At 39.3% G+C, this 26,807-nt stretch overlaps 3 protein-coding genes across 5 annotated transcripts; 2 read left to right on the top strand and 1 right to left on the bottom strand.

Annotated features, from left to right (window-relative positions):
• Positions 1–100: 100 nt before the first annotated feature.
• On the bottom strand, positions 101–11,369 carry TM9SF2 (transmembrane 9 superfamily protein member 2). Of its 2 annotated transcripts, none has more exons than XM_022793519.2 (6): positions 10,773–11,369; positions 10,350–10,566; positions 9,566–9,633; positions 3,852–3,948; positions 2,685–3,001; positions 101–2,429 (listed from the first exon to the last, which is right to left on the bottom strand). In XM_022793519.2, exons 1-6 carry the CDS (start codon positions 10,853–10,855, stop codon positions 1,049–1,051), a joined length of 2,163 nt encoding a protein of 720 aa, XP_022649254.1. In that variant the 5' UTR covers positions 10,856–11,369; the 3' UTR covers positions 101–1,048. The 2 variants fall into 2 exon arrangements, with proteins under 2 accessions (XP_022649254.1, XP_022649255.1); XM_022793520.2 differs by having other exon boundaries at positions 11,254–11,272.
• Positions 11,370–11,483: 114 nt separating this feature from the next.
• LOC111245315 (uncharacterized) lies at positions 11,484–16,438 on the top strand. Its single transcript, XM_086980742.1, has 3 exons — positions 11,484–11,501; positions 12,084–12,213; positions 13,989–16,438. The coding sequence occupies exons 2-3, from the start codon at positions 12,145–12,147 to the stop codon at positions 15,033–15,035; spliced, it is 1,116 nt and encodes a 371-aa protein (XP_086836868.1). The 5' UTR covers positions 11,484–11,501; positions 12,084–12,144; the 3' UTR covers positions 15,036–16,438.
• Positions 16,439–18,703: 2,265 nt separating this feature from the next.
• LOC111245656 (uncharacterized) lies at positions 18,704–26,563 on the top strand. Of its 2 annotated transcripts, XM_022794278.2 has the most exons (9): positions 18,704–18,836; positions 18,996–19,171; positions 19,887–20,034; positions 20,523–20,618; positions 20,983–21,457; positions 22,341–22,761; positions 23,104–23,211; positions 23,355–23,505; positions 24,373–26,563. In XM_022794278.2, exons 2-9 carry the CDS (start codon positions 19,102–19,104, stop codon positions 24,512–24,514), a joined length of 1,611 nt encoding a protein of 536 aa, XP_022650013.1. In that variant the 5' UTR covers positions 18,704–18,836; positions 18,996–19,101; the 3' UTR covers positions 24,515–26,563. The 2 variants fall into 2 exon arrangements, with proteins under 2 accessions (XP_022650013.1, XP_022650014.1); XM_022794279.2 differs by lacking the exon at positions 23,104–23,211 and having other exon boundaries at positions 18,787–19,171.
• The last annotated feature ends 244 nt before the right edge of the window (positions 26,564–26,807 follow it).

Here is a 26,807-nt window from a genome sequence, read left to right as displayed (position 1 = left end):
AATAACTGACCTCCACGTATGTATTACAGGTAATCTGTTGTAATACTAAGCTAACGAAAAACATGTGTATTTCTATTAAATTAAATAAGTAAACCAAGTGTAATTAAAGTTCACTTTATTGACTGCTTCACTTTATGTACAATGCAGGTTGTATGATCGTGCTAACAATGCATTACACCTGAATGAAACTCTGGTTGGTTTACACGGCTGTTGATACGCGGTCTTGCAAGTACTTCCCATACTCTTACTATGTATAATCTTCTTCTCACTATTACTACTCTTGCTGGCAAAAATATGGTTAGGTAGGTAGTTTTATGGTGTTAATCACAAAAGATGGCTTTCACACTCGAATCAAATAAATTTGCAAATTACATATGCACACAACTTTGTATGCTGTGACAGAGATCTGTTAGGTTCTATCTGTGCTGTTTTTGCCTATATATCACATTCAAACGCTCACGGGATGCTCGACTCTGTTTTGTTTTTATTATCTTTTCCATTTACATTCTACGGTTACTAATAGCTCGTGCCTCACTTACGCGTCCTTACTATTGTCTAATATAATACGACTTAAGGTCAACGTCAAGCTTTCATCACTCTTAGTGCAAACCATTGCTAGCATGATCATTCAGCCTGCAGCAACTAGAACTCACTTCATTTCGCGTTCTTATAATCACTAGAATTATAAATTTATAATAATGAATTATAATAATAATAGAATGTAACCAGCGTTGCCGCATAACGAGGACGCTATTATCAAGAAGCTTGTTTCTTGTCCTCGATAGCGTGTTAAACCATTGTTGTTCTTGTTGTTGATATTTTCTAAGGTAACATTTAGCCGTAATACTACTGCTAGCAGTAGTACTACAATCTTTATCGACCACCGCCAAGGTGATATCAGAGATTGGTGCTTATAGTTGTTATCTCTTGCATCTATTTTTCATTTTGTCACTGTTTGTCAGTCAACTTTTCGTTTGGTCATACCGTCCCTGTTCCATTACAAGCAGAAGTAAATATCTCTCGCGTCCCTGTCTAGCGATCGATTTGTCTAGTCGACCTTGACGACGGAATAGATCTTGCGCACAAACCAGAAACAGGCGAAGAAACCGACCGTTCCGGTGAGTAAAAAGAACAATAGGACCATAATTGACGTGTAGCCGAAATAGAGGAACGTCGATGCTGCACCCGAGATCGAAATTCGCGTAAAGTAGTGAATGCAATAAACGAAGAGGTAGAGTGCGGTAGAGCCTGAAGTCAGATAGGCTCGCCACCACCAGTGATAGTCTTCGGCGCAAAGGTGAAAGTAACAAAGCAGTATCGTCGTCTCGGAGCACGTGATAACCAGAATAACGAATACGAGGAATAAAAAGCCGAACATGTAATATGTCTGTGATGACCAGATTGAGTTTAGGATAAAGAACAACTGAATGAAGATACAGCCGAAGGGTAGGATGCCACCCATTAGGATGCCCGGCACGGCCTGCGTGTACAGCGTTTGGGTAGGAATCTGTCGCGGGATCTGGTTGGTTCGAACGGGATTTTCGAGGGTTCGCTTCTTGAAGCCGAAGTATGAACCGATGAATGTTAGCGGCAGCGAAATGCCGAACCACAGCGACAATAGGGCGATCAACGTCGTGAAAGGGACAGCGGCCGATGATTCTTTGGCCCACAGTACGAGGTTGAGCACAAAGAAGATGCAGAAGACTACGCCTGGACAAAGTAAAGACGTCAGCAAGACATTTGATTTCCACTTGATGCCACCGAACGATTTGTAAAGGCGCGCTGACACGTAGCCGGCAGGCGTGCCAAGACACACGTAGAGAATCATCGCACATGTCATCAGTGCACCACGGTTAGCGGGCGACAAAAAACCCAGGCAGGCGAACAGCAAAGTAATTAACGTCATAATAAAAATCTGTACACCCGACCCAGCGAGCACGGCCAACAGCATGCCTTTTTGCGGTGGGCGGAAAACATCGCCATGGACGAGTTTCCAGCCAAACTCTTCATGTGCGTCCTCTCCTAGCGGATCAAGCTGATTATAACGAGCGATGTCCTTGTGAAGGGTCCGCAACAGTATCATGGCCACCATGCCAGTTAGAAAAAGGACGATGACTAATGAGTTGAGAATTGAGAACCATTGAATATTTGTCTGCGGCATTGATTCCAAGATGTAATCCCATCGCGATGCCCAACGTTGGTCCGTGTGTTGGAACGTAACGTCGTACGTATACGAAATCTTGAAAGAATCCTCAAGGTCGTTGTTGTTCATAGGGATTGTCATTGGCTCTTTGGACTCACACGATAGCTTCCCGGTCGTTGGATCTGCCTTATGTTTGATCGAATCCGGTGCTACCTTCACAGAGATGATACGTCCACCTTTGTCAATGAAGGACGAACCCCAGGTGTCTGGGTCCGATCGATGGTACCTACGTCAACAGCGCAAAGCCCATAACAAGTAATACAAGTCAGTGTAAAAGTTTTGTGATAGTCCACACGACAACAAAATGTAGGAGATTAAAATTTGTTACGTATAATAAACAATGCCTAATTATAAATCCAAAGGCTCTTGTGAACTTTGTGGTGAACGCCCTGGCTTCAATTGTAATCTGAGAGAACAAATAAATATCAAAGAAGTTGCTTATCAAAGAAATTGTATGGATATTATTATTACGACGACTTACGTGATCGTAAGATGGACGTGATTGAAGAGATAGAACGTATTGGGTTTTGTATACGCAGGGTAGATATTGCAAAGTCCCCGAGGCTTCTGACCCTGATAGGTAAAGCATCCCATCGGGAAGCCCATTTGACAATATTGTGATACTGCATCGATTAAATAGCACCATGTCACAGGCATGTTGTCGACGATCCAATGGTGTTTGTACATTTTCATCATCCCCTTGCGAAGCAGGTCAAGGCGATGCATCGATGACGCATCGGACTTATCGTACTTTTTCGTGCATACCTTCACGCATGTTCGGTTCTCGAGGAAGTTGATCTGCAACAGTACCAGGATAGATAACCTTGTTAATATCAAGGTAAACAACAGGAGAGCAGCGTCTACCACCATCCATGGCCTTTATTACACTCTACTAGGGACCATCTCTAACGAGGCTCGAGATCACACAGGATAAAGCAAGTGGCGTCCAACCTCTGATATATTTATAATATATGGTGTTATAAAATGTTGTAATGCAGATTTTGTGTGTGGTTTTCATTCGCTGGTTAAGGTACTTGTAACCAAACTCAAATTGGATCGCCAAGTAGTGAGTACTCACAGACAGTTATATGGACGACAAATAAACAAAAATTAATTGCATTTACATTTTCACACGGAACCTGATCGCTGATCGGTCATGCACTCCGAGCTTTCTGCGCATTTGTGATCAGCATTGTGATGATTATCGCGATAAATCGCAATTTCCCTGTCCCTATATACATCCTTACTGTATCTAATTTAACACTACAACATCATTTGAGCTGAGTACCTGTTAATTATAATTCTCGATATGTATGCATCCCGAAAAAGTTGATGTCACCTTTAGAGTTGATTGGGTGTATATAACAGGCGCGTATAAACAAGCCTATTGTATTTCTTAATTCGATTATTAATATGTATTTTGCATAAACGGGAAGTTTGTGAAGTAGCTGACCGTATCTTTACAGCTGTTCCACCTCATAGATCGTACGTTCCCTTGTATATTCTAAACATCTTCTGGATGACTTTGAAATAAGACTACATTGGTCACAAGACCAATCTAGGCGTTATGATGGATTCTTTAACATGATTACAGAGTAAACGAGAACATAACACATAAAATAATTCTGGTATTTCTGCTTATTGTTACCGAATATGGTGACGGCCGGATTCTTTCTCCAAACACCACCTGTCCGATATTTTCAGCCGGAAAGACATCATCGCCAGGAATAGAACAGAAGTCAAAGCTGAAAAACAAATGTACGCTTATAAGATGTCGTCAACATTGTATTTGACACAATCATTGTTCCACGGTTAAATTAGATAAAAAAAAAAAAAAAAAAAAAGAATTAATCAACTGAACTAGTTGGTCAATATAAGGTTTTTAGACCATTTCCTTGATCAGTAGCGCTAAAACATGCCACTAGCTTTCGACACCGGACGAAGGGTTCGTCCATTTCTACAGTTTATGCCTGTTAATATGCATGAACTCATTTGCGTCAAACATATTGCATCAGAATTATTAGCTCTTTAGTACAGCAGTTCAACCTCACAGGTTTGCTGAAATCCTCACTCGATAAAAATAAAACACAACCTCATCCCATAGCCAAACTAAAAATACTGTCGTAATTCTCGAAATTACTATCTTGTTAATGAAAGTTTATTGCAGCACCATGTACTTTAGAAATAGGATAACCTAGTTAAAATACAGAGGTTTCAAAATAAACCTGGCAAAGTTTCAGTTCCAGTCGTATTCAACATCACAAATATGCCTTTTTCTAACAGTAGAGTTCTGCGTCACGCCCGCTTAATAAGCAAATGGATGTGCATATTCCATAGTTACATTGAAATTCGTGTAATCATCCTATATTAATTTTTTATATAATTTTATATAGAGACCAATTACTTGAATTCACTCTGTTCACAAAGAACTTTGGCAAAGATAGATAATTTTCTAAAATATAAAGAACCTATATGGTAATGCAAAAGCATATCTTGATAAGAATCTTCTAAAAGATAAGTTGACTGAAGAGATTTCATAAAATCTGTTGCCCGTTCTCCAGACATGACCTCAATGGACTTTCTTGTGTGGATACCTTACGGATAAATCCCTAGGTTAGAAAACTAACAACACAAAGACTTGGAAAGCCGCATAGAGCAAAAATGGGTAAAATCGCCAATTGGAAGATTTGTTGAAGTTTGTGAATCAACAGCCCATCGTTATCAGTAGTGTATCGACCAAAACAGTGACAGTCTTGAACATCTGCGATAGGAAAGAAGTTTACGTTTTATGTGGCTTCTTCGGCAATTCAAGTATTAATTAAAACTAAAAAAAAATATGTATGCAAAAGTTATAGTCAATGAAGTTATTTTTTTACTCTATTTACATTTCGAACCGGTGGTTCCCTAGTCCAGATAGAATATGATCATTACAAGCAATAATATACGATACTTAGAAAAAAAACAAAAATTGTTATACGCCAATTATAAATCAGCAGAACAATCTAGAGCTTGTCACAAGCAACCTGAACGAGGATACAGAATCTTGTCAACATATTTTACCTGAAATAAAATGTATGTTTAGCAAGAAGAAGAAGCTTCTTTTTTTGCGCTGAATACGTACAATTCCTCACAACCCTATAATTACAGCCATTGATTAAATTCGTTTAAACAGAATACATGTCTTCTGGAGGCAGCCAATAGGATTATAATTTAGCTTAATCATTTCTCTACCAGCACGCGTTCAAAAATAAAAATAATTTATATTTAATAGGTCGAATAGATGGATAGAATAGATAGAATAAAAATTTTTATTACAACAACTAGGTGAAAATTTCATAAGGTCGCTCCAAAATTGCACCTTATATATATATATATAAGGTATATATATATATATATATATATATATATATATATATATATATATATAAGCTATATATATATATATACATATATATAGGTAATAACAACTTCAATTTAAATGATTCAGATAACTGTCGCACACCTTTCAGGCAATTTCCCAATTCCCTTTTTAACAATATCTTTATTTATTTATGATTAATATTTTTATTTGAAATGGACTGGTCAACATGGTTTTTCATACCTTTTTAAGATAAAAAAATTCTTCCTATAAAGGAAGTTCTGCAAGGATCCGAAGAGACAAAACTCAGAAAAAGAATGGCAGAGGCTATAAACCAGGTGAGGCAAAATATCCCATTTAATCTCGCGAAATTTCTGGCGGGTTACTAAATATGTGCAGGGCTTAGCATTGTTATCATGAAACATGAGTCCTCTTTTGTCGCTGTTCTTAGATGCTTTGCCTTAAACGTACTCAACTGAGTGAAGGGTTTGGTTGTTTATGAGAAGCTTATAGAAGAACACGCCCCTGCGATACCGCTAAATATCTGCATTAGCTTCTTTGGACGGGGTCTGACTTTAGCTCTAGTTTGAAAGGCACTACCATGCTCTGCCCTGAGCGGCGTTGTTGTAAATTATCCACTTTCTATCGCTTGTTACCGTCTTTGCAAGAACAAACTGCCGTTGTCCAAGTACCTCAGACACGGTCCATCAATCGGTGATCGACCAAGTCATGAAAATACGAATGCCTCCTCAATTGCGTAATCATTGCTTGTTAGATATATTTAAACAATCGATTTAAATGCTCTTGTACCCTCTGCAACACGGCGAAGGCCCATATGTGGGTTCTGATCTACTGCAATAAGAATTTCAGCGTCCTTTTTGTCACAGTTTTGATCGATTTTGGCGTGCCTTTTCTTCTGTATTGAAGTCATTTTCTCAGAAAGGAACGAACCGTTTTCAAAACTTCAAGGGGACCACTTTTATTATTCGCATCTTTGGAAGCTTGTACAATTTAACTGAATTGTGCTTTCAAATCGAACTTCCTGCTAAAACAAAACCGGAACACTGCGCCACAAACATAGTAAGCAATTGTTTTTCCTTCACCCAATTTTGTGTAGCACGAAAACTTCAACCGTTTCAAATCTGTAAGGAAGTTATGCCACGGCCTAATAATATTACTAGGGTTTTTCTTAATTAATTGAAAAAATCGAAAAAAATTAATTACTTCTATCTTGCATTCCTGCTCTATGACCGTGTCTAAATGAACTGTCTAGCACTACGTAGTCTGAATAGCGAGCTCCAATCCTTTTTAAAAATATCGCTTCATTAAGAGCGTCACATGTGATGTGCCATGTTATAAGTAGTTTAGGGATTCGGATCTCGAAGCATTTATGCTAACGCTGATTCGGGCGCCAAAGTATGATATAAGTGAGTTTGTATGTCTTTCTTAAGTGAATAAAAAAAAGCCTGAAAAACATTTTTAGATGGCATACGCACACATCTAAAGTAAGTCACAAGTTTTAAAAACTCTGTTCATTGTGAAATATTGATGTGCCCTTTGCGTATACAGCAAAAATAAGAAAGCACGTTTTAAAGGCAGCCGTATTGTTAAGCTATATGGGTCAACATCTAAATACTTTTATTTTCGGAAGTTACATTTCTAGTGACGGAAAAAAGATAAATTTTAGCTATCTTTGAAAAAAATTAAACCATAATATAGAACTCCTTAATTTATTTAATTTAATTAGAATAGAAATATTTATTTAGTTCACCCTAGGTTAAAGACATCGGCCCGAAAATTGACGTGAATAAAACAGGAGGGCTTTTCCGCATTGTTATTTCAGTAAAAAAAAGTTTCTGAAATCGTTTTAATTTTATGTATGCCGTCATTATTTACGGAACAAATTTCTTGTTGCGTTTCTGCGGTAAAAATTCCTGGACTTAACTCAATTTTAAAATTTAATCGCAGCAATATTTAACGATACTTTCCTGTATTTCACTATGTCCTTTTTGTGTACACGGTTGACCTCAACCCAGTTTTCAATTTACGGATAAACCCGTTAGCGCATCGCTAATGACGTAAGATTGTGTCAAATTGTATTTTAGGATAAATTGTGTACAGTATCGTTATACGATACCTATCCACGCAGTTCGCAAAAGCTATAGCTCGTTTTATGCAGAGCAGACCTCAGTAGCAGACGTTAATAAAAATAAGACGTTAGTGTTCAAACCTGAGATGAAAAGAAGTTCATAAGGCTATCGTAGTTAAAAAAGGACAAAGCCAAACAAAAAAAAACAATTGATTTACAGTATTGCAATTTATAACGCACAATTTTCCATATGCCGTTGAATATGACAATTACGGCAAAATTCAGGCATCAGCTAACGTAAGGACAGAATGATATTCGAAAAAAAAATTAATCGGGTTTTTAATATGTTCGGTATTATTATTTACCATAATCTTACTTAAAGCTTGTGGTAAACACTAAAAGGTAAAAGGCCTCTGCAACAATCAGATAATGATCACAATAGCCACAGATATCCAGGAAGTGAACTCGTGACAACTGTATCTGGGGCCAAATCGGGAAACAGTATCCAAAATAACAACATACTTTTTTCGGTCAGATATATCTGGTTACCTAAACTGTAAGTGTAGGTAACGAAACCGCAAAACTGTCAATCAGGATTGAGTTGCCAAGGAGTTGACTAGAGAGGGTATTTCCAAATGCACGTTTACAAATAGCAGTATCGCATCTGCAATATATATTCTTCTTATAGCGAGCCGGGAACGCGTCCAGCAATGCGACAATTGTAGTTTTAACAATAAATTTCCAATGTATTTGTACAAAATAAATATCATATTAGCTTGCATCACGTGCATTCGAATAAAATCAAAGACAACGTCGGCCAACCAAAGAAAATCCCGCATGCGCGAATATATTATATTACGAAAAAGACGGCGTCACGAAACCTAACTGCCTCATACTCCAGAAGACTGCTAGCTTGTTTGTATCGCAAGCACACTAGATTGCGCCACCATCTTCATCCTCGGTGTGGACGGCACCGGGTAACGGACGCACGTCGGAAACCAATTACACCAGCGGCAGTTGCTTCAGAAACCTTAGCATCCGTAAAAACAACCATGGTATCTCCTGCTAATCCTACTGCAATTTCCGTAACTGCAATCGCCTCAAACGTTAATACTACATTAGACTCAGTGACTCATGTACAATCTCTATCACAGTGTGTGCAGTCGACTTGTACTTGGCCCACCACCGAAGCTTTATTGTTTCAAGTTTTACGTCCGGTATTTCAGCCTTTAAGCATTGCTTCAGCCAGCTGCCTCTTGCCAGCACGAAGTGAAGTGTTCCTGACAAACCGTCCCAAAAGCTACGAGCTTTGGCCAGCACCAAATAGCTAAGTCTGTAATGGACGTAGTCTGTGACTAATTAACTGATTCAATGACGAAGATCATAATAAACGTGAAATCCATTTGCGAACTCGCCGGTCTGCCTGCTCTCGCTTTGTAATCTCACTGCTGTTACAGTGCAATGAACGATACGGGGAACTTTCTGCCACGTCGCAGTTGCTGCTTCTTTCGCCACCCGCGGTTGTCAAATGCTACGATAGTTTTGTAAAACGATTTTAATAGATCAAAGCTGGAAGAACTTAGCGCCCGCAGCTAACTTGTGAGACCAATAGACGTAATGTTGATCTGTAACTGAACCTTGGCGGTTGCTTTGGGTGGTATGAATTATAGTTATTTATTTGTCTGTTACTAGTAAAAGATAGCCGTTAACTACGAAAGCGATGTTTAACGTAACCAACAACCATTCTGGCAAAAGCATAGCAGTACTGCCATAACGGCAACCGTCGTGATGCCAACACTAACATCGACAACTGAATAGCAGTCTTGTATAAAACGGACGAACAACACGTACTTGTGATCAAATACAGAAACGCAGACATGTTTTGTTATGTGCTTATATGCTGTATAGTACTCACTGGTGATATTCGTACGGCAGGACTGCCTCGTCCGAATCTAGCCGGTTGACCCATAGTGCAATTTTTGACTGTAAAGAATCGAAAAACGCAAGCAAATTAAATCGTGTAAGAAATTACTTTCACGCACAGGAAAATGCTAGGTCAGTTGGATGCCGATACGTCTGGTTACGTTTCTCTACATATATATGCGTATATCGATATTTTACTAAACTTACTGCTAAAATCCAGATGAAACATGAGCGCATCTCTGAGTTAACTTTATCGATAAACTTAGGATTACGTGCGCTTTTTTAACTTTCTTCCAAAAGTTGTTTTTTTGCCCAGAATTATGTTTTACGTTAGAACCATCAAGCCTCCTTGACTGGTGGCATTTATATAGGACCATTATATATTCTGTTCGTCATAGACTTTTGATAAAAACAATAAAAACAACATAGTAATGATTAGAGGTTTCAATATATTTCAGCAGATTTACTCGCTCTAAGCAACGCATGCACGCGCACTCAGAAATTTACGTACTCGGACAGATTCCTCCGTCTACACAATTCTACACCGTAACCACTGATAGCGCCATCATTACACCTGCCGCTCAGCTAACAATTGATCCTATACGATGATCAATTATTATGATTCGCCTATCGGTTCTTCCGTTAAATCAATACAGCTCGGTTAGAACGTCCACCCGCACGAAAACATACATATTCATACCCGCCCCTTAACAAAACAGCTCAGTAGACCATAATTAGCTCAGTTTGTCTTGCTGGCTATCAAGACATCAGCTTACCTGACACTGCGGCGTAACAGCTTCTGTGGGACAGTAGTTAACGGGTGCAAGCCCTGGTAGATAGAACCCCCAGGTAGGGGTAGCGCACAACGACAGTGTTAAGCACAATGCCATTGGCAGCGGCAACGAGTACCGTGGGGTCGCCATTTCGGCTCCCCAGTTGCTGTTCGTGCGACGTCCGTCTCCAAAACAACGGCCGCGGCGGGCCCTGACCTCACTGCCGAGTCGATACTGTTTATTATACACTACCCGATAAGTGATATGTCACTTCTACCGATACCTTACACAGTAGCAGCACTATGGAGTTGACGTCAATTAGTGAATGGGAGATCAGAAATTCAAGATATTAACCAAAGCCAAGCCGAAAACGTGTAGTGCAGTTTATTTCGTTTGCTAACCAATTAATAGACATGAGCTAGTCACCTGCGACTTTGCCCTCGAACAAATTTCATCCACGGGGGAATAAAATCACCCACTAACATCCACATGCACACATCGATCGTCATAGAGAGGCGACACGCAGTCAGTTATGGACGAACCGCAGTAAGACACCTTAGTACAATCTAACCCGCAAGAACTTTCGCGAGTTGTAAATGAACCACCCAATGATCTGAAGATACGCTTGTAGTATATATATGATAACTAGAGTGAAATAACAACTACGATGGCCAAAAGAGACACAAAAAAACGATATATCCTGTTCGTTTCTCTATTAGAGACACCAAAAGAAGCGACACGGCTCTTTCGAGTTTTCGCTTCTTGACACTAGGCAGCCGCGAACCAGCAGGCAGTCACCGCATAGATTCACACGCACTTTACTGGTATCACTCCTCTACGGCGATCGCCTGCTATTATTTCATTCTATGCATTTCGTACTACTACTGGTGCAGCCGAAGCTTTTTACTTAGTGCTGACGGCGGTACTGATCAGATGTGATAGACCAATTAACAGCAGAACGGTTGTAGTGGTAGCGAAGGCAATCTCTAGATAGTAGACAGATCTGTAGAACACGTAAACAAAACGGACCTGCTTGGTAGATATGGCGAAACAGGCTCATCGTCGATGGACTTCGTGCCAGGCGCACACATAACCAGCTGGTGGCCTTTAGTAGCAATTCAAATCGAAGGGCGGGGTAAGGCAATCAAGCCAAATGTAAGTGGTATTCGATTGATAATGATTATGCACATAAAGCGATTACAGATATAAGTAACGCGAGATGATTGCATTGTGTGTGTTTATGTGTGTGTGTAACGTACGTTGTGCTTAGCCTTTCAGCAGAGTCAAGATTTGTGTTAGCCGGAAATAAAATGGGACAAAAAATTGATAAGTTGACTAAGCAACCGAATTCCTTTAGTCACACATTATTGCAAAACAAGAAATTGGAGAACAGTAATTTGTATGTTTCTAGGATTATATTTACGTTTATAAACCTCGTACTACTTGATTTTCCGTAAGTCTGCAAGAGCCCTAGGACAGACAGCTCAATACTCTGGCTAGGTCTTACTGAGGCCTTGGCATTGTACCGTGTTCACCTATTTGGAGTTTTCCAACAGAATACAATATTTTAAATCAGCCTTATATAGCCAATACCGATTCACACAATAGCCTGTATCTATCAGTTCAATGAGGCAATGCTAAGACAATCTTTCGCGGACAACGAGAGTGGTTACCCGCGCACCAAATGTCCACCAAATGTAAAGTTTTTATACACTCAGTTTCTAACGTCTGATGCAGTCACCTTTCACCGACACCGCTGCCTACATATTCAGGCCATGCACATGACACCATATGCCATATGCGATCTCATGCCGCCGCAAACCTGAGGTGCAATACGCACGTTGCTTGTACGCCGCATCTGATCAAGGTATGTTCGAGAGACCTTTACCTTACGCCACGGTCGTTGTCACCTGTTATTTTCCTCTCGAATTCAACTGTTATTATTATTGCTGTTTTGGAGCGTCGCACTGTTTATATTGCTAATTGTGTTAGAGCCAACAGCGAATTAGTCATATACCTTATATGCAGTACTTTGTAGAGTTAAATATCTCGCGAATGAAAGGTTATGGAAAACGCCATGAACGCCATGAAGAAACTGTCCATCCACCGAGCGACGCGGACGGTATGTTACGGTTGCAATAAAAATCCAAGACCTATTGTATGGACTATGGTGGCCAACACGGCCGGTGCAGGATCGTGGCGTGGTATGGGACGCAGTCAAGTGTGCATCTCTGTCACATGTTCGACGCTCAAAGACGGAGATTCGAATCGAACTCCGACCAGCTGAGACTGTCAGACAGGATGGATCGGATTGGGATTTTTGATTGATTAGTTATTCGATTGGTTTCAGTATTATTTCATTTCTTGAAACGGGTAGATACGAGCAAGATTAATTGATTCCCGTAAGAACGTTTTCCAAAGAGTAAATATAAATATATAACATAAATGTATGGCATTTTGTGTAACGATATGTCGTAAAAAGACGACGCATCATTAAGCTCTTTATGTAAGAGAATGTAAGATTGTTGATAGGTATTCTTGAATAACCATTTCTTGTTGAATATTCAAGAGGTATGTCAGGTTGGATAGGCAGAAGCCTAGATTTTTTTTAGTTTTCACTGGAAGCAAAATCAACGCGATACTTTGTTAGAAATGCATATACATTGTACATTGACACATCCCAAGATGTAATTTATACCTTTCGCTTAGGTCAAATAAAATTCTAGCTTAAATAGGTAGTTATCCCAATGCATTTTCTTTTATATTCTATGTATAGCGACTTTACCAAATATTTCAATGTTATGTACAAAATAGGTAAGATTTCTGTGCAGCATACAATCGATATTAGCATTCTATAGCGCTACTCGAAGTAATATATTGTATTTGTCCGACAATAGCATCTATAGCTTAGATGAGATAGTTTATTACATATAGATAGCTTATTCTACCACAATAGTATTGCAAATATCCTTGACAATACAGTTTCCTCTAACTTCTGACGTCCATTGTACTAACCCTTTAATAACTAATATCAAATAGCAAGCAAAGCCATGCTGTTTATGCAGCTGGAACAGGCAGCAGGCAATAGAGCGCCATTGATAAAGTTCACAAAGCTAATGTTTACGTTACAAATAGACGCTTAAAAATCTGTATCCTACTATGAATAAAATTGACGTAAAACTGTAATATTACTTGAGTTACTTGAATTTCACAGCTTTTTTTCACTAAAACAATGCCGTTTTCTATGATTTAGGCTATATTTTTGTTAACAAAATTCAGTGCCATTTGTTGTATTGTTGAATGCTGGATTTTTTTTAGCCCACTGTATCTGTTTAGATCAAGCAATTTTATGAGCCGATTTCTTAAATAAGCGATTATACTTGGTCGTACGTGGCGGGGAGTTTACTTCATATGAGTTTCACGTCGTACGATAAAACACCGTGTTACCTAAAACGTAGGGCTTCAAATCATTGGCTTGCACATTGTACGTTGCAGCAGAAGTAATATATTGTATTTGATTGTCTTTATTAAAGATAAGTGTTCCGTATGTTGCTACATGTTTTCAGCATGTAGTCCTTAAAAAAAAAAACTATGGCTATTAATCTTATTGTTTCTCAGATCGTCATATTAATTTGATTTCAGGTCGACTCGAGTTTAGGGCCCTTCGAGGTTCCTGAGATCCTCGAGGACCTTACCTCATATGTGTTGCTGCACGTTAAGTCTGAGGGGCTCTTTCGGATTGGTGGTAGCAATGAACGAGTGCGTGTCCTTCAGGAACGACTTCTTAAAGGTGAGAAGGTTCCTTCAGATCAACCCGTCCAGGATGCATGCTCCGTATTGAAACGATGGCTACGCAAGCAGAGTCTTCTCGGCAAGTGCTGTCGGCCGGAACTTCCCCCTGAGACAATGGACGACCTCAAGACAACACTTACCAACATGTCACCTCAAAACGTTTGCATCCTTCGGCATGTTTGTAAATTTCTGCAAATTGTAGCGCGGAACTCGGCTAGCAATTTGATGGACATTGATAATCTCGCCGGCATTTTGGGGGAGAGCGTATTCGTAGCCGAAGTAAAGGTACGTGAGGTGGTAACCGCTGAGGTCCTTAAGAGTCACAGCGAAGTGGCTAAGCAATCGATGAAACTACTTATCGAGAACGTGGATATGCTTGATACGTTTGTCGACAGTAATTTCCGAACGCCGGAACGAACTCGCGAACGAGATTCAAAAAAAAGCTTTTCGACAAAGATGAAATCCTACGGATCGGCACTAAAAAACCTCACAATCAAGAGGACCCGATCTTTATCTCTAGACACAAAGGCTGAGTTCATGCCACCTCAGCTGTTCGAGTGCGAAGAACGTATTCGGCTCCGTGAGCGCAGGGGGACGATAACACAGGATGCCAACGAGTTACTTGAGAGACGGCACAAGGCCATTGTCAAAAGGAAGGAACGAGGGGGTCATGGACGGCAGGCTGCACAGGTCTACTATAAAGCAGCTACTGTCGGTCACGTAGGGATTCCCTGTATCGGTAAGGAGAACACTACACCTGTACATCGGCAGCCAATCAGAGATTTCAGCCTTGACGAACCTCAGCAGCTAGAATGGAAGTCTCTACCTCGCGATGGAGTTCAAGGATCGAACGCTAGTCTTGCCTATCACCGCCGACTACCAAATAATCATAGCTAGAAATTTTAGCGTTAGGAAGAAGGTTAAATGTATCTAGCAGGAGGTAACAATGGAATAATCCACCTAATTTGTTTTTGATGACGCGATAAAAGCCGTCGGCTAGAAAAAAGGAAACGGCCTCAAGTACGTGATGGGCATTTATATGCTGGTGTTTGTATGTACGTGCAAGTTTACGAGTATACGAATTGTATAGATGCAGACAGGTGCATACAGCCTTCATAAATTGGAAGCTTACAGAAATCTTTAAAATTCAAAAATATCATCAACTAAAACACCAAAGTGCACGCGAGACCTTACGAGCCGTGATTTAGGCTTTCCGAACAGACTCGTGCTGTCAACCATGTCCTATTTTGCTTTTACATACCACAGTAAAATTATGCCGATGATTAAATCACCATTTATACGTGCGACAAAAAGCTTGCGGCAGGTCTCCTCGGTGTGTGTATGTCGCATTCACCCTAAACAAAAATAAATCTAAACGAACCGAGCGCTTCTCGGAATAATATCAATCCATGTTCTATTGGCAAAAAGGTTAGTAGCAAACAAGAGCTTTTCCGAATAATTATTTCCTATACTATGAATTCATTTAAAAAATAATCATATTTTCGGAATGCGTAAGAGTTCGTTCATTGTCTTTTTATTCATATCGTGTTTTGATCGGATAACTACTGCTAATAGAATCTCACATCAATTTGGTTTCTTTAAGAATAACCTAATAAAAATTAAACGTTTGAATTGACATTTTTCTCAAGAACACAAGGCCACCTTTCCATTTGAGGGAGCTTATGTGGCTAATGTAATAACATTTCTTGTTTTTCTTTTTCATTTCTGCCTATCGGCTGCTCTGCAAGAATATACAATTCTAAGATTATGATGTGTTCGAGTTTATCTTTAAAAAAATTAGGAACAGAAGACCCGCCCGTACTTTAGCCCGTACTGCTAAGTTTCCTAAAAAAATCTATGATGCATGAATCATAGTCAAGAAAGGTGAAACCAGCCAAATTGGTCAAATACTCTGACCCTTTTCACATTTGGTTTACTGACTCGCTGCGAATGCGTGTATATCTAAAAAAAAAAAAAAAGAGAAAATATTTTTTGCCTTTTGTGTTTTTTTTTTCAAAATAGAATTGATTCTCTCCCTAGATGGCAGCCAAGTGACGTTCGTCTCGCTAAATTTTCAGAATGTAGGCATGGAAATCGAAAGCGCCCAGTCGACTCATATTGGTAACATCCAATTGCTAAGTGATTGCGGCTACTTCACAGTGAACGCTGTAAGTCTTCTTTGATGGCCAATGTAGCAACTTCTGATTGTCTGTCGTTATGAAATATATATTGTGATTGTAAATATGTATTGAATTGTAAATAAATTCATGTCTCGTTTGATAGTGCTCTATGTTGACTTATGCTTTGGCATTATTCTTTTGATCTTGGATTGATTGTGATCTTTTTTATTGGCCATAACCTTCAAGAGGTGCCACGGACTATATCCACACGAAAAAGTACGGTTGGCTATACGCCGCTGCAGGATGGTTCGGTGTGAATGGCTAATACGCATCGTTCCGAGGAGATCGCCATCGTAATCCTGAACAAAAAGTTGCCAAAACTGGTTCAAATCACAAATAATGATAAAGAATCTGAAAAAAAAAAGGAAAAAACAAGTGAGGAAGGTTAATGCTTGCAAGAGTTGTTACGTGTTCGTTTCAGAGTTTTGCAAGCACCCCATGTAGGTTCCGCAAGACGCTTCCTAGAAGTTTTTGACGTAATGTTCAAGGGTGATTTCATAAAATAGGTGAGTCCATGAAAAAAGGACTAATAAGAGCCAGTTTGAAATCAGACGCCATAACAAAATCAGTGCATCATAGATTTATATAATTGTATCTACATTTCCCCTAGAAGAATAACTTACGTATACACTGATTTTTTAGCAGGTATACCAGTTTTAACTACAGTGGTTCAATAGCATGAACGCTATTTCAATCAGAAAGCACACTACGAAAAATCTCAATGTTTTTGCAAATACAACAGCTTGATATCAGCTCTTTCCAACCAGTTTTGTCTCACCTACAAGGTGCTAAAATGTGTCTGAACAAAAAAGTATGTTTCTAACTGAAAATTGGGCAAACTTTCAATACGTTATGAAAGCACCTATTTCATTGGTAACAACCATCGCAATCGATTTAGAATCCCCAGACACAGACAGAGTAGATCGCTTCGAACATGTTATGAAGTGCACTGTATTACCCGATGTTCCCAGCAGCGATATCGCGGAAAATAAACGCGATTATACCTGCACGATATCTGAATTATAGGGTCCACTGGATAGATCCACCCTGTAGAATTAAAATTGTGGCAATTGCCGAAAAAGTGAACCTCTGCGAGCAAGGAGCGGTACGAGAGGGAAATAATACAGCCGACGAAGCTGGGACAGATGGTTCTGAGAATGACTTTAAGAAAAAGAGATATTAATTATAGCATTTCCAGCTAATTAGATATATGACAGGTTATTTTGCTCGACGGATTGCGGTCATATGCTATGTGTAAGCTATATTTAATGGAAAAATACACACAAAAAATTATTGTATATTCTGACAGCAGAATTAGACGGTGTTCGGTTTCTTACAATCAGGAATGAACCAAAGGCTTTCCAGTGTTACCTAAAATATGCGATTTTTGATAGGGCCATCATAATTGAAGCAGTTACTTGCAGGTTGTGTATCTTACATGTTGTTTGCGACCGTCATTCAGGCTAAAGGAGTAGCGGTCATTTTTGCTGCCAGAGATCTCACCTGACTCCTGACGAAATAGCCGTTTATCAGGCCCAATAAATATTATGGCTGTGAGTGGAACACGAGAGACGAAATTTGACATAGGATTATTATTTTGCTCATTAGAAATGTAAATTGTTATATCCATGAAATTTGTAACAAGAGTTAGCATTGCTTCAGCCTTGTACGTTCTTCCAAGATGTATAAATACTTTCGAAACACCGAGCTTAAATACTTTCTTTGCTTGCTTCACTGGCACTCTTGCCTAGCCTTTACTCGGACCTCGTTTTATTCATCTATATATTGAAGCAATTCAATATCTTTCTTTTTTCCGCCATTTATCAGTACCCTTCAGGTATTCTCACGTATGATCCCTTTTTCGAGTTCTTCTTGTAGAACTGATCTTCGCCGTATCTGTGTCAGTTTAGAAGATGGTAAACGAGCGCCAGTGACACGAATGAAAATGGCCTCAGAACAATGTAGTCGACCACCAGCGCGGAACACCCAAAAAAAAAAAATATTAAAAGGCGAAATTCAGGCAGTGATAACAATTCATTTACTTTTTTACGCGAACCAGGACGGATGATGAAAGGGATCAACGAGATGATGATATATACGCAGAGAAATTTTTTGTTCACGATGTCTAGGAACCAATACGACGTAGTTTTCCTGAAAACTTATCTTAAAGGGCTCCAGAGCTGGGCGCGACGTTGACTTAGAAGATGGTACCTTTATTATTGCACAGATCAGTCGGGTAATGCGTATAAAATGTGTGTAGCGACCATAAACGTGGAATACGCCATTGGAAGTTTAAACTATAAGGGTCTGTTTCTTCCTCTTTTGAATGCCGAAAATGAAAGTTCGAGCAGAATGTCTTTAGGGCTTGATTAGTGGAAGCTATGCGCAGGAAGCGATCATGCGCATGTTTAGTGCATGCACACAGCTGCTCATCCCAGTATACGTACCACGGGTATAGCAGTCATCCGGCAGTCGAATTGATCTTTAAAAACGCAGAAGAGCGGAATTGAGAGCACAGGTGAAAACAAAAGGCTAAAAGCCAAGAATACCAAAAAGCGACAACAAATAACATGGCGACGCCATAGCTTATCGTAGTTAACTTAGTAGCTTGTTACTTCCGGTGTGTCTGGATGTTAAACTCCTTTTTGTTGCATAATTGATTCGAAATTTACGAAAGGTCGTCGCCAAGTGTTCTGTGGACACGTTGGTTATACGGGGAACGAATCCCGCTGATTGTAGAAACGAAGCGGAACCGGTTTTAATCAACGTGCTGTTTATTCACAATGTTCAACCCTGCACCTGGACCGCCACATATTCTCGGGATCCCGTCTATTAACGATGGAAACAGACAAGGTAAAACATTGGTAACACTTAGCACCATCGGGTTTTTCTCGTGTAGCCTAGGCTATACTAAAATGCTTACTGATTCAGCATTTCCAATGCATACTACATATAGTTCAAATCTCAATAATGCTGTACAAAAAGCACAGCTTAAGGTAGTCTCCATCCTCGTTTAGCTATACATATAGCCAAAAAACGTGCTAACACAAATTATGTTTGGTAGTCTTTATTTCTGTGGGTAACTGTTGCGAGACTTGCCTGAAGAAAAACAAAAAAAAATCAATTGTATTAGGCGTCAGACGATTAATTCGTCTTTTAAAGACAGAAGTAATATGACAGTCCTCCTTCGCTTAAAGTAACCCTGTGGAAACTTCTAATCATTTACTGAAGTTACAGGATCTATTCTATCTATAGAAGGTTTACCTTGATCTAGTAAATAAGAGAGATTTATCTTATTAATATACCTGTACCAATACAAAATCTAGTAGTTTCACTTCTAATCTATTGAATCTGCGGCATTGTATTCTGCTCTAGAGGCAATACGCATCAAATCCAATCCGAGATTAGGTATTGATGCTTAATTGAAAAATAATGAAGGATTACTTGTTAGGCAAGCAGCGGAAGCATGAAACTGTACATACTCATATGTACAGTTTCATGCTTCCGTACTTAGGAGCTGAAGTTCTATGGATCTCCTTCTATTTATTATTTTTTACACCTCTTTTAGTCAATCCGCAATGCTCCTTTTGTGCAAAAGAGATCTACGAGGGTGAGCTTGAAGACGTACCCCACGAGCGGCTCAAATGGCATCGTAACACCTGTTTTCGATGCTCGTCCTGCAGTTTGCCATTGGTACGAGGCAGACCCTATATCATGTGAGTGTTTACAATCTACAGATTTTCTTAGTTACGTGTGAGCTGCTGTACCACATAAAAAACTAAAACTTTGCAAAGGTTACATTTTTTGAAATTAAGTAAATTGTTTCTAATCCTCCGCCGTGAATACAATTTAAGCATCAGAATGGTGTCCCTTTATGATTCGCTTTTATATAGTACAATGGCTGTTGAGCTCTAGTAATTTTTGTAATCACACGTGTATACTTAAATCATTCATATAAGCTTTTGATTTCTCATACGAATTTCGTAGGCTACGCATATTATCTGTTGACTTTTACCGAAAAGGCTACTTTTTTGGTATAGTTTCATTCTGTTAAGGTTGCTGTAGTTAGCCATTCATAAGTATAAAGCGTGCCTATAGCATACTTATTAAAGGACATGCATTTTTAATATATAAAATGATAAAACCGATTAAAGCGGCTATGAGCTGATTTTTGTACTATCCATTTTTTTCTATATGGCTAAAGCGTTCAAGAGGGCGCGCTCTGCATGGAGTGCTTTGCGACAACCCGAAACCAGAACGCCGACTGCAGCTGGCAAGAAAATGTCACTGTTCAATACCGGTAAGGCACCGCGATGCGTATTCAGATTAGTGTACAGACACGCTCGGATTCGCTCACAAGCTTGTCTGTACGCTTGCCGCACACAGTATGTGTACTATAATTTGTGAATATATTAAAATTGCATCTAATTGACTGCACGTTTATAAAACCTTACAGTAAGTGATTGACTTGGGACGGGTAGTACCTGCATGAGCATGTTCCGGTTTGAGCAGACGAATGCTGTCATTAAATTCAGGAACTGTCAAATTCGCTTCTAATAAGTACATTGTGCATAATAACCTTGGAATCAAAAAAGGATTTTTTTTAATTAGCTATCATTAATATTAAAGTTCCATCGACAAATCAACCTCTGCATACATTTCAGCGCGCGCAGGGTTCATTTTAACAACAATGCTATTCAAAGAGTGTATTCTCCAGAAGCCTCAATAATCGAAGAGCCTTGGCCCCAGGCCGCGAAAGCTCCGATGAATCCCGCTCTGGGAAAAGGACAACAGTGCTTTTCAACTGTGCCCGCAACAGCAACGAGAGAGGGTTCACCAGCACTACATTCGCTTGTCACTACATCACGACAAGGGCCATCTCTTGTATCTCAAAATATTGAGGATCTACCAGCCCTTGACGGAGATGTCGACGAGGGATTAAGTCTTAACGCCAGCTCCTCCTGGTTTAATGACTTGGCGAATAGTTTCCAAGTTGGCGGTAAAACTTGCCACCCAAATGGCAACAGTTCTTCTGTTAATGGAGGATCAAATAAAAAAGGTGGCGAGAGCAAAACTTTTCCGTGTTCAACGCCTCCTCCAACACCCACTGATTTGGAGAAAGCTTCTAGTACAAGCAATGTACGTTGGTTTATTTTTCGTTATTTTCTAGTAAGCATTTCAGTACAGTGTCTCTTCGATTTGAGCCTGAAAGCAAAAGGCGGTTAAGGAGAGCAAAATTTGGCTTGGAGTCTGAAACAGTTCAATGTACTCTATTGCCAACAGAGAAAAAATTTTTAATTATAAGATAAGAAGGCTTTCTTAACTCCCTCCTTTATTTCAAGGCATGTAGCAATGACTAACGTTACGATTCTAGTCTCGATTTCGTCAAGTAGTTCGATTCCGTCTGCCATCCTCATAATTGAGTACAATGATACATTTCATTCAGAAATACGTTTCTCTATAATACGATGACCCATTATATTATAATCATATGGCAATCGAGCGCAACAATACGCGACTTTTGTAACAAAAAGGGTGATATTTTATGACCTATTTGGTAGCAAGAATTGATATTTTACAGTATCATATATTAGATTATATAGGTACATGATTAATTGTCAGTGGAAAGCTGTAAAACCAACCGTTATGTGACTTAAAACTTTGAAGTTGCAGTTCGACCTTCGCATGTATCTAGGCTGACAACAGCAGATACTGGTTTTGTCTAAGACTTATTTACGAAACAACGCCGCCTCACATTCCCATTACGGGAACACCATCAGTCAGTCACAATCATCACTGTATTTAGAAGGGAGACCACGGGTTGATTATTTAGCCTATAGAGAGGTACTTGGTTCAGTTAGAGTTTCGCCATACGCGTCTTCTTTTATGCCACATAATATATCTTACTGTCTCTGTTTAACTTCTGGCTAGTCTTCCCGTAGCAAAACATTGTTATTGTACTTTGTTGTGTTTGCTCTACGTCGCCTTGACTAATCATTCGTCGTTGCTTATATTCTTGTAGGAACAATCCATGTTATCGTCCCCCAGCGTAGATCACAACGGTTCTGCAGGTCATCAAAGTCTTAAACCGATGGATGTGAGCTTTGATCGCGGCAGTAAGCAGGGGTCACCTCACGACCTTGATTCGCATCAAGAACGCCCTGTTAATGAGGAACCCAATGATCAAGATGAGGTTGTACATCCAGACGGCAACATCGAAGTGGCTCGACACTCACCGAGAACCCATCGAGTTCGAGGATTGCAGACACCGTCTCCGCCGTACAATGCTAGCCGGGACACTTCGACTGCACTAAGCACGATTTCGGATGTGCATTTCGGGAGTTCAACGCCCGAGAAAGGAGGGCGTCCTGTGACGCCGCTTCTCTCGACTTCATACAATGGAGCAATTGATTCAACTTTGGAGATTACTAGCCTCCATAAAGGTGACTTCTCGGAGATTGGTTTTGCTGTTATTCATCCAATATATCTATTTATCCTTTTAATTAGCCTTCACAAATTTTGTATCGTGTCCTGTATTTGGTCGTTATTGTACCACGCCTCGTAAACCACTACGTCCATTTTTGATTCGGTAAAACAAATAAGCTTCTTTCTGATTCGTTTGATGGGGTGAATAAACAGCAACCAGGATTTCTATGTTAACAGCCCTTGGATACATTGACATCAATAGTAAAAAAAAAACAGTTCTGACGGAATCAGCCCCGTAAAACCTTTCTTATTACTAAAACATCCTTTTATCTTTCGGCCAATATATTTTACAAATCAAGTCGCGTCACCAAAAACGGATCTTTTAGACCCTGAGCTTAGCTTCAATAGTCCGACGAACGCCGAATCATTCCAGCAAGCGCGACAGAAATTCATCGATAGTGCACACCGTAAGTTATTCTTTGTAAGAGTAGCAGTTGTCATATCATAATGAGACTAGCAACCAGACCAGTGACACCCAATATGATACTTATCGGCGTCTTAGTAACTGTCTAGCACTGCTTTCGTTGCACACATTTCCTTCCCACTGCAGAAGACTCTGGCCAGGGCAAATTCATTTGCTATCGTTGTGCAAGAAAGGTGTACGGGCTTGATTGTCTCAACATCTTGGATCGTCACTACCACCGCTCGTGTTTCAGATGCTGCAAATGCCCAGCGCGTTTAGATCAAAAGAACTATTTTGAGTAAGTTTAAGGGCAGACCCCCTACGCTAAAGGTCATTAACAAAGAGATTTTTATATGTTTACAATTTTATGTGCTGGATGGCATATGTCTATCTATTACGTCATGTATATGCACATGGTGCTACGTGCGATTCATAGTGACCTACTGAATTAACCTAATTTTTACGCGTAGTTAAATAATGGCAAGCGTGGAAGAAGCAGACAATTTTTACTAAAGACTATACAACCAATTTCAACCTTACGTAGAAATAATTTCTTTCTCTGCCGTGCAGACAATGATAGGCATATGTTCGAACCATCGACAGCGTTACTTTCGTTAAGTTCATGTGAAAGCCCCTTTGCATTTATGATATTCCTTAATGCAAGCAGGCACTTAGCAAATAACTGTAGCTCTGCAAAAAGCCCAGATTTTTCCGCGATCAAATCTACAATTCTTCACCGATTGGCTCCAGATTTTTAGCTGCGAAGCGGTTAGTTTCGGTAAACGCTATCAGATAATGTTCATATCATTTCAATCATGCATCGAATTTTCGGTGTCTCGCATGCTCTTTCCCAGCAGAATAGATGTAGAAAGGGCACCGTCTTAGTCGTATGATTTCTTTGCGCAAAGTTTGTACGAACAGACTCAATGTAAATAGAACACAGAACAGGGTGCCAACCTTAAAACAGATAGTTAAGAAGATAAGGGAAATATGCATATACTCATGTTCGAGGGACCTCAGAGGGACCGAACTAATAATAATAGTAAATCTAATAACTGCGCTCACAGCCAGTATGGTGTACACATTTCTGTAGAAAATTTGTCCTGTGTCTGTTAAAATGACCCCACACAGTACACTCAAAATAACCAGTATTTGATTTTTTCAGCCAAAACAAAGATCCCTATTGCCGGAAATGTTACCAAAAATCAGCGATGACACCAAAATACAATCCCAGCCCAGCGTATGATCGATCTGTACTACCCGACGATAACGGCAAAGACCTTCAGAACCAAACAGGGACGTCATAAAGGAAATACTGGCAGGAATGCATCTACTCTTTGCATGGCTGAAGAACATTGTTTTAGCTCTACTGCGATTTTTAAACATAGCAAAGAATAATATATTTTGTCGTATGCACTAAGACAGATCTGTATCCGTTAACACGTCGTGCCTTAGTAACGCTTCAATGTAGTATTGCTTGATTCATTTATAAGAAAAGTGTGTGGACTGTGGTTAATTTATGCGGTATTTTAACGGAGCTGCTCGACATTTCTTATCTTTCTGAAGATAATTCAGTTTCAACACTAATGATACAAAGCGACTTTTTTCTCATCATTTGACCAACCATCGCCACTTTTTAGGTTCCGAGTGAATACTTGACAATCTGTGCGTGCGGGTGTGTTTATGTTAATGAAGTCTACCGGATAAGTGCCCTGAAATAGATATTCGGAGACATCGATATATCGATATTAACATTTGTTGGAATTTTTATTGAACTAAAACGAGTCATTCTTTGGCGAAAGTGTCGTGCGCAGATGTTCTAGTCTTCTCCAGAGCGTGTATGAACATGACACAACTTGTTACATATTCCTTAATTTATAATATTAACAGTAGTATTTGTTCGATTGATATATATATATATATATCATAGGCAAGATGTTGGATGGCAATGACGCCACGTTTCATGTTTCAATATGTCTTACTTCGGCATAGATTGCCGTTTTTACTAGACGTCTGTATAGAATGGCTCTTATAGAATATTATGAGTGCAATTTTACATTTGCAGTATCAATTAGTTGTTGTTACGTGCTACAATTTTACCATTGACCTAAAGCGACAGGTAATTAGTACCACGGCAGCAATGCAACAGACGGAAGAATAAAACAGTCAGAGAGACAGACGAAAATGTGCGTTTCGAGGGGTGTTAAGGTTCCATGATGCGTGTACTTCTAACAGACTGAAAGACTGTGACTAAACAAGCTCGCCACATTTGCTATTGGTGAGAAGTCAATACCCAATCGATTACTCTGAAGTAAACAATTGTTTCCAATTGTCAAAAAGGGTTGCAATAATTCCTTCTACTTTGTACACAACCATTACCTATATAGAGCTTTTCACATAAATACATAATAATACTAATCAACCTTGCAGTACGTAGATTATGATCTAATGTAAGCCCACGTATACATGCCTGCGTTTACACATAATCGGTCAAGCAATGATTCGCGCGAATTTTCAGCGTCTTTGGAGTCGACGCCTTTACTTATAGTCGGAAGATGACACAGACAACAGCAGGACTAATAGATTCTTTTATTTCAATCTTCACATTACTACTTCAAAAATTCCCTGTCCGTGTCAGCCAGCTACCGATCTTCGAGTTCACTTTTGATCAGTAAGTAAAAATGCGATGCAAACTAGATTCTTGCTGATCGGATTTTGTTGATGTTTTGTTTGTACATTTTTAGTAGAAAAAGCAGTACACACAAAAGGGATAAAAGGACATCGAACGACTAGGACTTATCGGAGCTAGCACCTGCCATAGACGTAAAATGCTAGCGGCACTCAATGAATGGGAGACATAGTTTTTTTGCCGTTTACTTCATTCATTTTAAAAATTATATGTAAAGAATGTGTCCTGCGATTCCTATAGTTCACTCTAGCGACTGACTACACAGAATATTAGAGTTTTGCGAAGATCGGCAAGACGTAAATGCCAGTGGCAAACATTTGTGATTGTTTCGTGCTTTGTTCAGCCGATGTCGTTTAAATTCTTTTATCACTAAGTGCATCAAGTTGCGTACGGAACAGGTAAATTTCTAAAGTTATATTTTAGAAAATTGCTCTAAAAAACATTCTATATTCAGTATTAGAATCACTGCTTTTCAGGCTTTTATCATCCAACAAAGAGTAACATAAGACAAAGCTTTGTGCACCTTCGTGCCATCAAAGCAACTTTTCGTTACAGAAATATAATTAATAGAAATGTAACTTAAGCTGTCATTATCTACGATTAAGGACTCAAAAACGGAAATTGATACTGATAAACTCGGTTTGAACCTAAACTTTTTATCACTCCAGATCATAAAGCGTTTTTTTTTAACATACAAGCATTAGATTGATGAGATACGTTTGAAGTGCTCTAGAATGAGCCAAGCATAAGGCAAAATCATCGTCCAGTTTCAATTGCTGACAACCCTAACTTGTTTTATAAAAAAGAGATCTACTAGATAGGTAGTAAAAACAAGGAAACACCTTATTAATGAGCTTTATATTATAACTTTAAAATTAGCAGCAAGATAGCCATATTGCAGGCGCTTTGAT

This window comes from Varroa destructor, unplaced genomic scaffold (assembly GCF_002443255.2).
Source record: "Varroa destructor unplaced genomic scaffold, Vdes_3.0 BEIS01000002.1, whole genome shotgun sequence".
NCBI classification, from domain to species: Eukaryota; Metazoa; Arthropoda; class Arachnida; order Mesostigmata; family Varroidae; genus Varroa; species Varroa destructor.
The sequence above is the reverse complement of the archived record's forward strand: the minus strand, read 5'-3'. Positions and strand labels throughout refer to the sequence as shown.

What these genes read in the sequence shown, in the direction of transcription:
- TM9SF2 (XM_022793519.2), bottom strand. Translation starts at nt 10,855, where the DNA reads ATGACGATCGATGTGTGCATGTGGATGTTAGTGGGTGATTTTATTCCC. An exon ending in CTGTTACGCCGCAGTGTCAG is followed by an intron (nt 9,634 to 10,349) that starts GTAAGCTGATGT and finishes GATTCTTTACAG; the next exon opens with TCAAAAATTGCACTATGGGT. An exon ending in CTGCCGTACGAATATCACCA is followed by an intron (nt 3,949 to 9,565) that starts GTGAGTACTATA and finishes TTTGTTTTTCAG; the next exon opens with CTTTGACTTCTGTTCTATTC.
- LOC111245315 (XM_086980742.1), top strand. Translation starts at nt 12,145, where the DNA reads ATGCGATCTCATGCCGCCGCAAACCTGAGGTGCAATACGCACGTTGCT. An exon ending in GTACGCCGCATCTGATCAAG is followed by an intron (nt 12,214 to 13,988) that starts GTATGTTCGAGA and finishes ATTTGATTTCAG; the next exon opens with GTCGACTCGAGTTTAGGGCC.
- LOC111245656 (XM_022794278.2), top strand. Translation starts at nt 19,102, where the DNA reads ATGTTCAACCCTGCACCTGGACCGCCACATATTCTCGGGATCCCGTCT. An exon ending in AATGTCACTGTTCAATACCG is followed by an intron (nt 20,619 to 20,982) that starts GTAAGGCACCGC and finishes CATACATTTCAG; the next exon opens with CGCGCGCAGGGTTCATTTTA. An exon ending in AAGCTTCTAGTACAAGCAAT is followed by an intron (nt 21,458 to 22,340) that starts GTACGTTGGTTT and finishes ATATTCTTGTAG; the next exon opens with GAACAATCCATGTTATCGTC.